General features: G+C 30.0%; 3 protein-coding genes across 3 annotated transcripts in view; 1 reads left to right on the top strand and 2 right to left on the bottom strand.

Annotated features, from left to right (window-relative positions):
• The window catches only part of LOC132914152 (homeobox protein PKNOX2-like), a 115,268-nt gene that overhangs the window by 45,370 nt on the left and 50,867 nt on the right, over nucleotides 1-19,031 (top strand). The window lies entirely within an intron of this gene.
• Nucleotides 3,768-12,842, bottom strand: LOC132914139 (putative fatty acyl-CoA reductase CG5065). The gene is made up of 7 exons (XM_060972980.1): nucleotides 12,616-12,842; nucleotides 7,428-7,635; nucleotides 5,702-5,941; nucleotides 5,274-5,538; nucleotides 4,748-5,050; nucleotides 4,388-4,595; nucleotides 3,768-4,304 (listed from the first exon to the last, which is right to left on the bottom strand). Exons 2-7 carry the CDS (start codon nucleotides 7,620-7,622, stop codon nucleotides 4,001-4,003), a joined length of 1,515 nt encoding a protein of 504 aa, XP_060828963.1. The 5' UTR covers nucleotides 7,623-7,635; nucleotides 12,616-12,842; the 3' UTR covers nucleotides 3,768-4,000.
• LOC132914128 (putative fatty acyl-CoA reductase CG8306) lies at nucleotides 14,874-18,198 on the bottom strand. The gene is made up of 7 exons (XM_060972968.1): nucleotides 17,870-18,198; nucleotides 16,873-17,124; nucleotides 16,510-16,759; nucleotides 16,244-16,436; nucleotides 15,940-16,179; nucleotides 15,588-15,845; nucleotides 14,874-15,503 (listed from the first exon to the last, which is right to left on the bottom strand). The coding sequence occupies exons 1-7, from the start codon at nucleotides 18,059-18,061 to the stop codon at nucleotides 15,365-15,367; spliced, it is 1,524 nt and encodes a 507-aa protein (XP_060828951.1). The 5' UTR covers nucleotides 18,062-18,198; the 3' UTR covers nucleotides 14,874-15,364.

Below are 19,031 nucleotides of genomic sequence, written 5' to 3'. Positions count from 1 at the left end.
TAGAAGTATGTAAGCATTTTGCACATATCAGTATGTACAATGAACACTATGTATCTTGTTTGTTAAACCGAGAGATGTGTATTGACGTCTATCTATACATGCCATATTTCATATTTTTGTGGTAACTTTCTAGTGAAGCACCTGTAAACTTCCTGTTACATGATGCTTTATTCTTATACGTACAGAACATATTGACAAAATTTCAAAATTTCTGTGGGACAACCTGTATACTTTAGTCTATATATACATGTGAAATTACTTATAAGACCTTTTTTTTTTAAAAAGTATCTCGATTATGTTATTATATGGATTGTACGTTAACGTAGGTAAAAGGAGGGAAAATGGAGTTTTGTATATTTTGTATATCTATATACGTGCGCCGAGTATTGTCAAATTGCCTTTACAAGCCCTTATGTAACTCGTAAAATGAGCTTAGGCTGGAACTTCTCGTTCTTCAGTCGTTTAACTTGATATTAGTCATATGTAATTTCAACACAGGGATATATTATATTGTATTGTAAGTATATGACTTGTGCTGAACGTTCTGTTTATGATATTTACTAATTAAGTTTTTAACTAAACAAAGTTTTGTGCGTATATTTCAATTTATTATGACCACATCCTTTAAAGAATTTAAATAAGCAAAGTAAATTAGATTGACAGAAAAATCCATGGAATATAGATTTAAGATGGTAGTTTAATTATAGATTATTTTTAATTTTCAGAATACTCTTGTCACGTTGTCGTCCATTGTTATTATTCTACTACGTTTTTATCACAGATTATTTCGAAAATTTTGTATTGTTACAGTAGAATAGAAATTTAAACAGTGATTAGTTTTCTTTGTGTCTTTCATGTTAACTGTAATTTTGATATTATATGATGTTTTGTAATATGAATTTATCCTCGATATTCGATCTGTTTTTAAAATCTAATATGTCTCGTTAGAAGTGGAAACAGTCATGATTTTGTTGAAACAGAGGAGATCTAATTCCCGTGTGTGTCGAGGATATTTCGAAATTCTTTGAGAACCAGAATAACGAGTGGCAACCGGAACTTCATTCATGGCAAATGAGAATTTTCTATAAATACCAGGAGGAAAGTTTTCGCTACTTGTTTTCCTTAATTACATCGATTAAAGATTCTGCATCCCCTAATTTTTAATTACAATTCTTTTCGTATATTTACTCGCTTCACAAATATATTTAATCGTATACTTGACACAAATCCATAAATAAGTTATTAATCTTTCACGTTGAATTAAACGAGGAAAAGATAATTTGTTACACCTCATTTTTCATCTTTTAAACTTTCTGTTTGAGGTGCTCGTTTGTAATATTTTACAAAATTGATTAACATTTATATGTAAGAAAATCATGCCATTAGCAAAGATTTACTATGCTATAGGACAAACATTAAAATTATAATAATAAAAAATATTCGTTAAATGATTAAATTTGCAGGGGGAAATATTTGGAAATTTAAATTCTGGGAAAGCCATGTTTTTATTAATAAATATCCTATTCTTTATTAATACGAAAAAATATTCTTATTAATAAAAAATATTCACATTTTAGTTTTCCCATAAATATTGTGATTACCATTCACAAATTTTGACCAACAATTATATTGTCAACTTCTATTAATTGATCCAATTTTACTTTCTTAACTAACCTATTGAGAATATGTTAAATTTAATTAAGATTGTCGTCCGTAACGTAGAATAGAGAAGAGAAAAGTATACAGAATGATTTCCTAATAGACACAGCTTTTCTTACATTTATTGTACAAAGCAAATGCTTTGAATTTTTAACTAAATTTGATTTATAAATGCGAAACACATTAATTAAAGTATTACAATAAGCCAATGCTCGATTAGCTTTTTTATGCAAAAGCTAAAATGTTGATTCAATATTATAATGATTCCATTTACAAGTAGCAAGAAATAAAGAATCTCTTACATAATTGTTCGAGACAGATTGACCTCAACGAGAAATGAGAGATAATTAATTGTATATCATTATTACATTACTTATAGCGGTATCACAATTCTTGCAAAATCTCTGAAATTTTTGGGGTTATATTAATTATTTAAGGTTATACGCGTTCTAGTGACAATTTGTCGCGCGTCAATTTTACCGCTTACGAAAGGGCATTCGTTTCTATGGACGTTCGCATTTGGCGACGTAACTGCAGAACGACTTCTTTGTTATTAGCAGAAGAAGAACTTAATATTTGTTTGATGCGAGCGTTTGATTATAACTAATGCAGACATAACCCTACATTAGAATTACCTTAAACTAGTTTGACTTTACAATTATTACAAATATTTGGCTAATTTTATAAATATTAACGTTTACTTTTATTGACAACAACATGATAACGTATATTTATCTATTGTCATCATATTGCTTCAATTACAATTAACCTAACACTATATAAATTATCAAATAATTACCGCTGTTTTTCTCACTGTTAAGACTGACAGAATTTAAGCGAAGCCACATTTTTAAGAAAGGTGACTTAACAGATTACTTATTTGAGTATAACCTACCTAGCATTTGCTTACTCGTTAATATTTAAGATGACTTGTTTAATATAAAGACGAATAGAAAGAACTGAAGAATATTACCATGTATAAATAATAAAATGTTTACTATTCTTCTGTTAATGTTAAAAGCGACAAAATTTAAGAAAAGAGAAGTTTTTAGATACGAAAAGGAGGTACGCAAGACGTAGTAACAAAAAGTAAAAGTGCGATCATGAGGAATGACGCGGAGCGAAAGCGTGCGTGCACGAGCAATCTTTATTCAAAAAGAAACGCGCCAGCACACCTGTAGCGATGGCTGAAGAGTGAGGGCTGTACCGCAAAAGTAAAAGTGAAAATGGTAATGTTGGGAGAGGAGGGAGAAGAAGGAACGCACGTGCACGAGTGAGCATGAAAGAGGACGAGTGCTACAGTGTCATGTTTCGACATCTTTGGGGTATTACCGTGTTCGCAATGTGCTTCGTCATTTTTCGTTTAGTCTTCGTTCTCGCCTGAAGGTAGTCATTGTCATCAGTTGATTCAAGATGCATCGCAAAAATAGCGTCGAATTATTCACACCCATTGACTGGTATTTGTGTTAATCGTTATTTTTATTGAATTTATTTCTCTACATTCAAGGTTAGGTCTAGTTAAAAATGATATTAGGGTTATCAATTTTATTTCAGCGTTATTCTTTCTACGATTACTTGTTTAATTCATTTCTAACCTGTTGACTATGCTTCCCTTTAATTAAAAACTTATATAGTCAGAATTTTGATTTCATTAATGCAGGTAAATTATGTAAAACGAAAAACTCTTAAATAAGAATGTTTTTCGTTAGAAATATTAGCAATTCAAATGATGTTAACTCGTTCTCCTCAGTTTGCAGGTTAACATTCATTAAATATTTATGATATTCTTAATGCCAAATAAGAGTAGTAAATAGATTTACAATATATTTTACATTTTAATATTTTATGAATTCTCTGAATATTCTTATGAATCTATCAGTAGAAGATTAATATTTTTTCTGACATTCGTGCAGAACCTTTGTTCGTATCGATAATTTAAGTGGTCATTCTTATGCAACTTTATAGCCTAGTCAGGTAATTTCGATTCTTATGTAACGGGCGTAACAATGTAGCAGGCTTTATCGAGCCGATTATGGACTTTGTAATGCCCGAAATGTTAATAGTAATGGATAATACATTCTTAAATACAGAAATTACGAAATAGAAGCTTCGTCTTAATATTATATTTTCAAACACCTTCAAAAGTTATAAAAGGCCAACATATTTTTATCCTATATACAATTTTTTCGCCTAAATTTTTGCCTACACCTTAATTAAATATTTCAATCTAGAAATATTTGTAAATGTTTTCTATTTCATCAACAAAAAGAAATAAAAATAAACAAATATTGCCGTATTGGTCAATTTGAACTTATTTTAAAATATTTAAATCTCGGGAAATCTAGATCTCGTTAACCTCAAAGACGGCCGTAGTTCGTTCTTCAAACGAGTATATCCATAAATATATAAACCACGCGAAGAAAATCGTGAGGCCAATTTTAACGAACCAATCGGCGAAATACAAATACCTAAGAACTTTTCGTGCACGAGGTATAGTAGAAAGATCGTCTTTCAAACAATATTGTCTGGTGCCTAATATGTAGATTGACATGTATTCATCCCAATCTATTTCTGTTGTATCCATAAAGAACTCTTCTTTGTCGGAGGAATTTATTTCAGACCGTAATTCTTTTATACGGTCGTTCCTGAAAGGAGAAAGCGAAATTTTTAGTCATTTGTATCTCATTATCGTATTATTATCATGTTATTTTATAATAAACGTAATTACGGAAAGCTCCATTGTTTGGTAGTATAATATTGTATCAGTTTAATACCAAGATTAATTCTGTTATGCACTTTTATTAAAAACGGTTTATTTCCAGTTAGAAGAACTAAAATATCTATGAAAAGTGCAGGTATATAATGAAATAAGATCACACGCAACCAGTGAAACCACTTTAATGTAGTGAGACTTCCACCTGGATACCAAAGTACACCTGAAACAAAATTTCTAAATTATTCATTTTATTCTTTTATTCCGTATCATATAAATATAAAACAGATACTATTTAATAAAATAAACGAAAGTACATTTTAATTAGAGGTGGATAGATTAATTCAAACAGTATATTATTCTTCCCTCACTAACCTGTAAAGGGATACATTATGGTATATTTCTTGCCAGTATCTACAGCCCAACCCCAAGAAATTGAGTTTTCCATACCACTGGTAACGTTCATAAATATTGGTTTCTTAGTGTTTTCTCTCCCTACTTTCCATGCTAGTACGATAATCGCATTAATTGCCATGTCACAGGGAATTATGTCCATTTTGTAATCGTAGTTACAAAGCACCGATCGAAGTACACCTTTTCCAGCAGCTATCATTAAACCTGTTGGTCCATTCATATTATCTACCCAACCAGGTATTGGTTCTTTCCATGATGCAACCACTAAAATTAAAATTGACGTTAAATTAAAATTTACATAATAATTAAATCTATAACGTACTAGGCATATGCATTATATTATAAACATATTTATTTCGAAATCATATGACAATTATAGGGGAGGAATACAGTAAGTCCTGTTCTCCATCTTTTTTATGGGAGAACAGTTTCAAAATTCGGTATATTTAACATATAATAGTACACGTTATCAAAATTGCGCATTTACCTATCGAAGGTCTTGCAATCCCTGCAGGCACGCCACATTTCTGCACCAAATCTTCAGCGAGTGCCTTGCTAAAAGAGTAGGTGTTCGGTAATCCTTGTAGCACTGTCGGTGTCATTCGTTCCAGAAAGTCATCTGGTCTAGTATTTACCATTTCTATGATCTCTTCGGGGTCCATATTGCACGGGTAATGTTTTTCTTCAAGTATTGGTTCGTTGCAGTGACAGTACGAAGTAGAAACGTGAATGAAGGATTTTAAATGAGGCAGCTATGAATAATGTATCTTTAGACTTCCCTTATTACGAATCAAAAAGATAGTGAAGTAAATTTTATTGTAATTATAACATGCAATAATTGTATTATAATACATAGCATGAAAGTAAGAAATTTTAAATATTCATGATAATATATTAAAATGAATAAATATTTACCTGTTTCACAAGATTTGTAACATTTTTGGTACCCAAAGTATTTATCGTTACCGCCTCTTTAAGCGTTAGGTCAAACTTGACGTTTGCTGCCATGTGGAAAACAACAGAGACTTCATCTATTAATCTCTGCTTATCGGCGGTCGATAAGGCAAGATCCTTACAAGTTGTATCACCTGGTATCAATATAATCTTTTCCAATTTCTCAGGATGTTTTTCTTTAATCATTTTAAATGGATTTTCCTAAAAAAAATTATTCGAAAATTGATCTATAATTATAAATTGTAATATGAATATAATAAATTGATAACATATAAGGAAGAAATGAAAATATTTCATAATACATACATGACCAAGATTAACAAACATGAATAAACGATTATTCTAAAACTCAATTCTTTTTATTCGTTGAATACGTTAAGAGGAAATATAAATGAAGATTAGATCGTGAACGAGAAAAAAAATTATTTACTGTGTAGAACTGCAGTTTAATGATTTACATATAAATGCATTTACGTTTTTCTTACCGTGAATATATTTATTTCTACAGGTTTTCTAGAACACGTAAAAAACGTATACACTGAAATTACCACATACCATAAACTCAACCGTACCTTTCATTTTCGTTGACACGTATTAGAAGTGCCACTTATCGAATTACCAATATAAATTGACAATTTTTGTACCATTGTTACATAATATTAACTAGAGCCACAAAACGATAAGTTTAGTGTAGAAATAGAAATTTGTTCTTCTGTTATTTCTCCACTAGATTTATGATATTTTTTATACAGTCTATGTTATTTATAGTCGCTAACTCTAAAGGAATCTTCGGTGAATAGTACTCTGTTAATCAAATAGTCAATTTTATGACACGAGAAATAACGCAAACTATTAAGTACATTGGAAAAGGAAAGATTTCAAATAAATTTATATACCATAAAAATATCGTAAAACAAATAGTTGCGTTATTTCCGTAACAATCTGCGAAATAACCTTTGAATCGATTGCGGTGCCTTATAATCGATGAATGATTACAATCCAATGGCCTACAACGTGAATGATAGGTATATACATTTTCTTCCTACCTCGTGCTACTGGTAACATTAGTCATGCTGCGCGGCAACTATCTACGTGTGATATACGTTGCACATATCACAACAAAGGGTGTTATAAAGAACAACAGAAGCAAATAAATTTTATAAGTTATTAGTATTAAATAACTTTTTCAATCTTTTATTTCTTCGCAGAATCTATTATTTGCATGTGCAGATTAATGTCGTCAAAAGAAGGTTGAAAAAAAAACGATGACGCGAGACAATAAAATATTCCCAGTAAACAAGCACACGTATTAAATTGAAATCGATTTGTCTAAGATTCTAAATATCAGATTCCGATTGAATACATGCGTAGAATCAACGACGAAATCTCCAAAATTCTACTCCCTCCTTAAACGGCAAAACAGTTCGATGTTGTAGCATTGGTAACTAAAAGTCTAGTGAAAAAAGAATAGAGTTAAGCTTAAAATCTCTAACGTCTCATCAATTTCTCAAACAGCATATGCGCAAAATATTTTGATGTTGCCCCGTGAAACTTCCAACTGGGAAATCTACGCATCTTTCGGAAAAGAAATGTCGTTTCGTTTCTGATTTAAATCATGTTCGTAGAAGTTATTTGAATCCGCCATGAGTTACGATAATTTCTTGGAATAATCCAAACTACATCATACCTGCATCATAAGTTTCAACCGTGATTGCGGATCGACATCTTTCTTCTTCCTGACCAGGATGTAAACGTTACCAAGGTCATGGCAGCTCAACAACAGTTTGTAAATTAGGACCTTTCCCATAAATCCAGAACCACCTGTGACGAACACGTTTCGACCTTGGAACCAGGCAGACACCGATGCTACGTCTGATGCCATATTTCGGGGAATGCTGGGCAAAAAGATGTCAATAAAACGAAACAGAAAAAGTGGTTGGCCGTGTTTATAAAAGATAGCTACGGTTGTATAAATATTTTTATTTTATATCTTCTTCGCCTTGTTATTGTTGAAAATATCTTTTGTGATAGAGCGAGAAAGGGAGAGTCTATTTTCGAGTAAATTTATGGACGAGATTTTCTTTTCATCGAGACATATTCTAGATGCTCTTTTCATCTTCATGCCATATTTATTTGAACATACGTAAGATTCGTTATATAACACCGCTGCGTTCTTTCAGTTATTTTCAAGCAGATCGTTTTTTTCTACCGTTAAAATTTATTTCTTAAATTTAAACAAATTGTAAAAGGGTCATTCTTGTACTTCGATATTACGCTAAATATACGTTAATAGCTCCTTAGCGCGTTGGAAGCTTTGAACGTAAATGAGTTCGAGGATTATGGAAATAGCATTTACGAGAAGAATGTCGCCGTGAAGAAAATTCTCGCCGTGTTCCTCATGAACCATTATTCAAATGCAAAATAAAGCGATCGTTTGTAGAAATTTATTTAGCTAATAATATTTCTAATTATTTAAATTATATTATATAAAAAGTAATTTGTAATAGTGTTTAGTATAATTCGACTAGGTTCGAATAAAATTAGAATAGTTTAGTTAAAAGTATACAAGTTGAATGTTAATCTGCTTCGTTGCCTTTGTTTAATCATTATGATTTCCTTTGCGTTTCATTACGCGTATCAATAATCGAATCAATAATTTCAATGTTATTATTCATTTAATCGCTTCGAGCCTGATATGGCTCGATTGTCGCAATTAAATTTGTATATGTTTGCATTTTCTACAAATCGACGATTGTGCAATTGTAGTTCCATATATAGTTGTAACACTGATTGTCACAAATTGATATATTTTTCGACGTGTTTTCTGCGTCTCATTCGTGTTATTTTACAAGGAAATCATACAATTTTCTCTATTAATAATTTGCACATAATAATATATTTGCCTACGTTTTGATAATATTTACAAATTTGATTTAATCTTATTAAGTAATTAGAATTAATGGAAATGTAAATTTTCCCATGCATTCGCTTAAAGAAGAAATTCTTCCCATGATTTTTACGATGCTGACTATTCTAATCGGATATTCATACATCGATATGTAACATTTAAAAATCTTAGAATCATCAGAAATCCATAATTCATTCGACAAAATGACCGCTCAGTCTTGTTCATTCATGCGAGAATAAGAATTTACGCGTGTCATTGTCGGTAAAATTAGCACACGGATAAAATTGATGATATTTTAAACGCATTCGCTGTGCAAAAACAAGAAACATGTGTTTTCTTTTAATTTTTTAATTTTAAATTACCGCTATAATTTCTTAAGGAGATCGCTGACTGTGAAAGTTTCATTCAAGTCAAACATTCTTGGAAATTACTATCTTTTCGAATTATGAGCTAAATATTATAAAAACCTTGCACATGATATACAAGTAAGATATTTGACGAACATTAGCCTTGCTGTTGATAAAGTCGATTAACTAACTAACGTACTCTTGTTTATTATGTTCAAAAATGGTTCTTTATCTTTTTTTTTTTTTTTTTTTTGGAAAACTAATGCTTTCGAGATGCATCACTTTCGAAACAAGGATATGTAAAGCACGTGCTATTATTATTCATGAAACGCCATAGACGCGCTATAGACCAGCCATCTCTTCACATTATTATTAGCAATTCACGAACATTGTTATATATTCGCAACGTGTTGCGAGCATTTCTCTGGAATCTTGCTTGCTACTGTTCGTGCGTAGAATATCGATGAGAACAACAAAGACGTCTCGATCTGGTTTTTGATTTCATGTACCCTGTATTATTCTATTATTTTATGCCGTAACGTAAACGAAAAATCGTCGAACTTTTCATCGTCTTATTTAACACGCGACTATTTTCGTTACTTGTTATCGAAATTAGAAACACACAAATTCCTCCGTTGGTATAATAATTTTCCATAGTATATCACAACTGCGATTGACTCTTCAATGATTAAAATGTGCAATTCTTGGTAAATATTTATAATGAAATTTTCGTTTACGTTCTAACCTTCAGGTATTTTACGTTATGACTGTGGTACGTTTTAAATACGCGAGATAATTTACAAAGCAAACCTTCAGCTTTGAAACCGGTTATTGAATCATATGCATTGTGTACAGCATAATAATTGGAGATCTTCCTCCATTATATCTATTTTCCTTTTTGAATTTATTAGATTTGCTAAATCTTGCTAAACTTTCGAATATTAAATGAGGAGATATGAATTATGGTGTTTGCTAAATCTTGCTAAACTTTCGAATATTAAATCAGGAAATATGAATCAAGGAATTGATTCCTCCAAAACCAAAGAAAAAATTTTACCCTTTGCATTGTACAATTTAAACGAATCTTCGAATAGCATGTAAAATTGAGCAGCTTCCGTTGACTAGATGCTTTCTCTCGTGCAATTTTAATTTATAATCATTTATTGTCAGTTTGTTGTCATTACTGTCTAATATTTTATAGCGAGCAATTTCCTATTTAACCATAATTAGTTTCTTACGATAGTTTCTTATTTAACCATTATCGACGATGATCGTGCTAAAGATTGTAATTAAGCATTTATCGACACATACACCCCCCGTGTTCTATAAACAAAATTTTATCCCGACGGTACATTTTCAAAATTAATAAATTTCTCGTTTTATTTCTTTCAATTGTTTACTGTACATATCGAAACATGTTTTCTCTCGTGCAATTGTCATTTATAATCGTCAGTTATCTTTTTTTTTTTCTCATTACTGTTTCTTTTTTTGTAGCAAGCAATCGTTTCTTATTTAACGATCCTACGTTGTATCAAACCGATTTAATTTGCGTCTTACTGTAAACGCTTTGCTTTCTAAGATAATAACATATTTTTTAATTTAATCCGCCAAGTAACGTCAAGTACGTATTCTCGAACTGGTTTTTATTAGTGAAAACCTGTGGTATTATCTAACGCGCTACTGGCTAATGTGTTAATACGTTTAACTGACGTATACTGGCATCTTTAAATATGTTCTATCAAGTAAAATATTTGGAAAAGACATTACATTATTAGCCTTGGATTGGTACACCGAGATAAAGTCAGATCCTTCATGTATTTCTATACGAATAAGCTTCTATACGAAGCTTCTATACTAATAAGTAGATAATTGTTTGTATATGTATTTGATGGAATCTATTTCATATTTATATCGTTTATAGAATACATCATTATCTTTTAGACAAGTAAGTCCAAGTTATTACGGTCAAAAGGATGCCTTGAAATAAAAGTAATAATAAAAATCACCTCTTTCTTTGTTTTACCCAATGAAAAACTTTCGTTGCAATTTTTGGCAAAGCATTTCTATGCCTACGTTTTCTTTCTTACGTTTCTCAGATACCTCATCCCTTATTATTATCTATTTGAATTTTTGTATTACTCCGGAAGAAAATTTTGGAATATCTCGCGTGAATCTTTTTGAATTTATATATGAAGTCGTATCGTTTATACGAGGTAATTGATGTCCTTCACTGTTCAGTATCTCGATTTAATTATTAAAATCATATCATTATTATGATCTGTAATTACAAATCTTACGTAGATTTTATTTATAATTAGCCAAGGTTTAGTTATACTTGGTAATAAGGAGTTTGAATCGATAGTATTTTCTTTAGTTCGATATAATTTTAGCTTTAATGTTCCGTTAATGCTTACGAAATATCAGAATATTTTATTGGAAAGGACACAGGCTTACATCTAGTGTCAGCCACTTTGACGAGTAAATAATTCCATTACTTTTATTTTTAATGTTGTCTTATCCTTCTTTTGTAATCGTGCTTGTCGTGATGCAAAAATAAAAAGCCATTCTCTGTGGGTAAGACCGCAGCATCGATTCTCAATTATCGTAAACACTTTAACTACTTTGGCTTCTACTGGTCGCAAACGCTTTTAAGTTCAACCTACGCAATGGTATTGAGGCCATTAGAGGATTACCTCAAGTACTTTTCTTTTCACTTAGACATTTTGCAAAATTTCATTCAGCAAATATATTGTTACATGATGCAATTCATTGGATTAGTTTCACCTAGTAAGATCGAATAAGTCGATCGTACTATCGATTTTCCTTAAACAATTAATAAAACAAGCGTTGTATAATTGTTGATCAATATATAGTTCATTTAAAAAGCTAAAATTATTCTATTGTATTATTCTATTTAATTTTATTTTAAATTATTTTATTTAAATTATTCTAATTATTCTATCGAAATTGTATAGGACAGAACCAATGGAAACGAATAATCGTACCATCGATAAAATTAAAAGAATCGTATCTTTTAAGAAATAAAAATTTCCATACTATATAAACTTGTTGTTTAACGTTATAAATAAAATTATACGAGGAGAATAAAATAATAAATGCACAGTCGTATTTCAATCTCAATGAAAAACAATATCGATTTTGTCAAAGACACCTACATTTTCTTGGTAACTGAAGGTTGCTGTGTTAAGGGGCCAGCTCCACTTGTATTTGAATTATATGAATAATTTGAATAATACAATAAAAACAAGCTCAGGATCAATCAAAATCGAATCACTTTTTGAAACTTTATAAATTCATGCTATAAATTTGTACTATAAATTCATAGTCAAGCAATATCAATAATAAACTTTTGTAATTTTGGATTTAAACCCTATATCTTTCTTCCTCTCAAATCCTTCGATTGTGAAAGGTTAATACTTATTCTCGTATTAAATCGATGCAATTTATATGATCCAACCAATTACTTCATAATGTTCCAAATTTCCCGATTGATTTTTATTCATTATATATTATCAATTATTCTCCATAATTAACCAAACATAAATCTCAATGCATATCTTTCGTTTTAATTCGATATCGTATCGTGCTCTAATACATACCTGATATATCACAAGAGCTGATTGACACGAAAAGTCCTCGACACGCACGTACCGTTTAAGAACCGTCTTTCACAATTTGAGTTTATTAATAATATTTAAAAACGACAAGACAAGATGGAGAGAGTATCTACAACAAAGAAATTACTATATACCATAGACTAACTTAAATGAAATAAATTCGAGCATAACGATCACAGTGGCAGAACCAAAGAATAGGACCTTCGATCGCAGAAGAGGAACGAAACGTTCTGACAGAGTTGCGTGCGCGTTCACTTAGTGTGCACTCGTCTGACAGGAATTTTATAGAATTCCAAGTGCGATTAGGAAACCGGTAACTTTTCGAGTTATAGCAAAGATACGCGATTACCGACTGATCGTATCTGCTCATTTAGTTATAGTTCACCCCGCTCCGTATCTGTTATTACTTGTTGCATGATTCAACATTCGCCCCTGAAGAAGTCATTGTTTCCTCATTCGAATTTTAGAGGTTATATTCAAGGTAGACTGACCGAACAAAAGTGAACGCACCAATCCAGACGAGTTGAGCATTGTTGGAGAAATGTTTTCGCATGATAAGATCCGGAACGATATTTAGAACGAAATAAACGAATTTCGAACAGATTTTCTCCCGGGCTTCATAAACAAAGTATCGATTAGACGAAACAAAACACGAGTTCTTTTCATATTTCGCTTTATATGTTAAAAAATATTTGTTGTACGTGAAAATGTTTCGATAGAAAGTTGTAGATAATAAAATTATTCGTAAAATGAGATTACAATATATCTAGCTTTCCTAAATTGTTTATAATTTTAGTTAAAATAATCGTACAATATTGAGGCTCTGTGATAAATATGTACTGGTCATACTAAAATATGGAACCAAATTTTGGATCGATGCGTTTGGTAGTTTTCGTACAATCAATTTGTCAATTTATGTAATGGAAAACCTTAAAGTTCCAATAAAAATGTATGAATTTATTTCGCTTTAGCCTTTGAGCTTCTACGTTATTTGGAAGACCTATATTTTGATACGTGGGTGTAAAAAGATTTTGTCGTTTAAATACTTGGTCAAAATACAGTGATTATCATTTTTTGATTCAAAATCGTTTGTTGCAAAATTATATTGTGAATAATAAATTATTTCTATAATGTTGATGTGTTAAACTTGCGTTATTATTTCTGTCATTATTTATTTTACTCTTTATTATTATATTACGCTGAAATTATATTATTATTTAGTTGAATTTATTTTAAAGCTTAACATTTAAAATATTTTATAAGTATAAAACAAACAAACTGCGTTTCCTATCTTGTTTTTACTTTCACTACTTTATCCTCTATTTCTTCTCATCATCTTAATTGACTGTGACTAAAGAAGGGACCTTACATTACCTCATCAAGGATCAACGTTGTATTAAGATAACATTCTTTTAGAATTTCTTTTTATTCATTTATATTATTAAATCCTGTTTTCTAATGTTGTGACGTGGACAGAAATCCCAAAGATGTGCTGAATACTTTTTTTTTTTGTCAATTTCTTTTTCCACTTACATACCATGATTTTATAAAGTTCAAGATTATAATATTATCGTATCAGTTTCGAATTAATCCAAGTAGGCCCAAGAGTCCCTCTTTTTCGTAAAACTTCCAATATAAATTGAACTTATTAATCAAATTTTTTATTAAGATATTGTTTGTTATTTACTTATTGCTCTAAGTATCCAGAAGAATAATGTTAAATGTTTTATATAAATAAAAGTAAAATTAAATATACTATTAAAGATTGCGCAAAAAAAAAACATTGTCTTGTAATCATTCTTCTGGAAGGATGACACCAGGAGATTACATATCTGAATTTGTTTGAATGAATTAGCGTCGAATTTGAATTACGCTCAAGTTATTATTAATACTGTTTATATTTATACATGTGTTGGTTTCGTAGGCAAAAGATGTTGATAATTTTTCGTTGTCTACATTTTCTTCCAACGTTTATTAACTTTATCTCAGTCATTTTTACGATGATCTACTGTAAAGTGATTTTATCTCTTTGTTTTATCGAGTAATGTATATATATTCATTGTTCATGTTATTGAAGTATATTATGTCACATTTCATGATAACTATCACGATTATAACATAAATGTATTTCGAAGAGAGACTACTTATGTATTGCGTTTCACGTAAAGTCTTTCTCATGCAACTTTATTTGATGCTAGGACAAGGGTATGAAAACGAAGGAAAATAAAATATAATGTACATAAATAAAGACTAATTTTATTATAGTGTATTCAGATCACGCGTTATAAAAGTTTGCACATAAAAATATTTGTTTAAATGAAGCGGTACAAAGCAAATTTTATCTTGTTGTCACAAAGCAATGAATAAATTTATAATATAATTTAAAAGAAATAAAATATTTCGATATTCATTGTAGATTATATATATATATATATTATATATATATAATATTATATATATATAATATTATATATATATATATATATTACAATGTCTCCAGCATCGTTTACTATCGTATGAAACTATAGAAAAAGTTAAACATTTTATAACAATGTATAAATAATTGTCCTTCCCAACACCGTACTGATCGTTCAGTGTATAGAAATCTGAGTGTACTCTAAATGAATTATACTGAAAAAGCGCGGAGAACGTATCCTTACCCGATATATGCATATATGTATATATATAAAATGGAAATATTTATTAATTTTAATTAAATTATGTATGTAGTCTATAATTCATCAAAAAGAAGATAAGTAATAGGAACGACCAAACCAGCAGCAGTCCAAGAAGTGGCAAAAATAGTTTTGACAAACCACCAAACAAGTCCTAACAATACAGCTTGCAAGCCAATATGCACAACCAGTAGACTAAAAATATAAAAAATAGGTAATGATTTCTTTATTGACATATATTTTGTTTTTAAGGAAAGAAAAAATTATATAAGTACTTACATCTTATCTTTGGAACGCGCTTTTTCCAATGATTTTGGGGATTCGTTATTCAAATATTGCCTGACTCCCTGTATCAAATCAATAAAGTAGTTTTCCCATATCAGTGGCTTAATATCCAAATTAAAGAGGTTTTTGTCAATCTCTGATAGCGAATCATATAAATCTATCGTACGAGGATTATAGAACTTCCATTCAGTAAAAATAAACGTCTTTAGACGATCCAATGAGTTATTAACATTCGTGTGTAATCGTACCAAACTGAAAAAATATATTTTTTATTGATTTGATATCGTGAATGCAGTTTACATACGTTAAAAATTATGTATTAAAGTAATCATAATTTATAACTTACATTGGTCGACCACCTGTTAATCTTGCAACTGTATCCAAAATATATGCTGGAATTAAATGTACAAAAATTGCAGAGAGCCTAAACATGAAGATCGTAGGTAGCAATTTAAGATACGGATACCAAACTGCACTTTGTAATGGATATTTATGTAAATAATAATTGATTTTCGGTTCGATGTTAGCCCATTTGAATGGATTGCGTGTACCTGATGTACAATGATACACTTTTAACTTTCCTTTACTGCAACAAGAAGATATTACTGTATATAATAGTTAAATGACTTAAGTGATAAATTTTGCCATACCTATCTTGATTCACAGCATAAGCTGCAACAATGAGATTGTTTACAACCAGATCCACTGGAATGTAGTCGTAAATTATGTCTTTTACAACTGGTAATCTTCTTACAACACCTTTGCTAGCACCCATTAAAAATCCTTGTACACCATTCTTTGATACTGTCCATCCAGGAATTGGTTCCTTCCATGATGCTGTTACTGCAAATATAAAATATTTATAATATATAATTTTTTTGGAAAATAGAAATATTTTTACATGTAATATACGTACTCATTGAAGGACGCACAATAGCAGCAGGAATACCTCCATTTTTAACTTCATGCTCAGCTAAATGTTTTGTGAATGTGTAAGAATTTGGATGATCCTTTAATATACTTGGGGTTTCTTGTTTTAACGTTTCAATATCCAATTTTTCTACTAACGCGATTAATTCATTTACATCATATGGCGCAGGATAGACTTGTTCGTCCACTTCAGTCAACACTGAGTTTACATATGCACTAGAGACATGCACTAAAGCCTGAAAAAAGGAGTTAATGGAAATTGTATTTAATAAACAGAACACTATGAATTAAGTTACGATATATAATTGTCTGAAAGTACATTACTAGATAACATATAGGAATAATTTACCTTCAAATCTCTTATTTCTTGGCAAAGCTGTACGACTCTGCGTGTACCTAATAAGTTAATATTTGTATTAGATTTCAAATCTGCTTCAAAATCCAATGTTGCTGCAGAATGAAAAACAATGTTAACATCCTCAACAAGAGTCAGTCTATCTGCAGATGATAAACCTAAATTTTCTTCTCCCACATCACCAGCTATAGGAATCAATTTATTAAAAAGATTTGTCTTGTTCTCCTCCTTTAATCTGTTGAATACCTAAAATATTAGAACAAACAGAAATATGTTGTTAGATGAACTTCTCAAAAGCCAAACTAATCAATTGTACATTTTATTAATATCCCAATTAGATAATTCATTGTGAACAGATTTAAAATAAATTAATTCTAAGATACATTTAAAAAACAGTGTTTTTGTATTATTATCACTTTTTGTGTTTTTGAATTTATGAACTTGAGAATAATGTATACCACTGTAAAATAATGTACAAATTTTCAAATTATAAGAAACAATTCTTAAATGGAAAAAGTTAGAAAAATGCAGGGTATTTCATAATATGAAATAAAAACGAAATTACGTTTGTATCTAAATATTCTAAGTAGAGAAAGTATTATAAAACGAAAAATTACATAACACTCGATTTTTCTAAGAGAAAGAAATTACATACTTAAGATTCAATTCATAAATATGTGGTTATAAACAAAAAAGGGATACATGTATATCAAGAACTAGTCAGATAAAAAGTGAGTTTATATGACAACTATGATTTAAAGTAATAACATATGTTGAAAGAAAACCGTACAATAAATAAAGTTGATAGCGCGTTCATCAAGGAATTAATAAGTTAAAGATATTTAAATGCCTTGATATCTTTTGGTTTAAAAAAATAAATAGTGGTCAGAAATTAAATTAAAGGTTATCATATCAAAGGTTGTCTCCTCTTTCATTCGATTAGATAATGACGAAAAAAATCTATATTTCGAGTATACAAGTATTGGTATACCGAATTCTTTTTAATGTCTTCCAATCTTTCCTCTATTTTTTTCCCTTTTTTCGGTCGGAGAAGCACATAAATGTTTTTCAAGTCGGGCATACACCTCAATAGTTTTTCGATCAGGCAGACACCAACGAATCCAGTTCCACCGGTGAGAAACACAGTTTTACCGTTATAAAGTTCTGTTACGTTTGATGCCATTATAATCTAAAGTTATACAATGTTTTACTCGGTAATTGCTTCGAAAATCGATGGAGGAAAGAATTAAGAAAAATATATCACATTAATGTAAAATATACGGCGAAACGCTACTGGACAACGTACGATGCGTCGTAACTTCACCAGTGGTTCGTTGTAAACTGAACTAGGATGTTCGTAGAACTCTGTTTGCTATGTTAATGGGAGGGGTAATAAGACGTATACGTTACGAAGTTCAGAAAATACGAATTTTCTGATTCTCTGAATTATTTATCGTGCAAATTACTACAATATTCTATATGTACTGCAATCGTGTATATTAAAATATAAAAGTAAATGAATTTGCACGCGTGAAAACTATTAATTTCGTCATACGTCACATGACCATCATCGACTGATGTTAAAGAGTGCAATTAAACATTTACTGACACATGCATTCAATGTTCCATTAACAAGATTTTATCCTGACAGTACATTTTCAAAATTAATAAATTTCTTGTTTTAGTTCTTTCAGTTTTTTTTATTGTAGATTTCGAAACTATTTTTAATTATCGAAATTTATTTTCACTTACTTTTCACGCTTTGTAAAGCATTGAAATATTTATTAAACGACGAGTGAAATATTAGTAGAAAACTTGTTTTTAAAATGGACTTTAGCTTCCCACTTATTGCTAGTGAAAAAATAAATCTTAGAATTATGTTATAATACAATTTTAATCGAGTATATAAAGTTTTTTTAACAACGCTTTACTTTCTTAAAACTACTTTACGTATGAAAAGATAAAATGTAGTAATTAAAATACATATATGCGTTGGTATTTAATGTTTAAATTACGTCAAGAAAGTGTTCTTTGGTAAAATAAATCGTTAGTAAAAAAATTCTATGATATATGTCTGCATGTCATGTAGTTAGGACGAGAGTGATATGTTTGGATAAGTCAAGATTTTCTGTCCTTGGTCGTTATAGATTTAT

This window comes from Bombus pascuorum, chromosome 1 (assembly GCF_905332965.1).
Source record: "Bombus pascuorum chromosome 1, iyBomPasc1.1, whole genome shotgun sequence".
NCBI lineage: Eukaryota > Metazoa > Arthropoda > Insecta > Hymenoptera > Apidae > Bombus > Bombus pascuorum.
The sequence above is the reverse complement of the archived record's forward strand: the minus strand, read 5'-3'. Positions and strand labels throughout refer to the sequence as shown.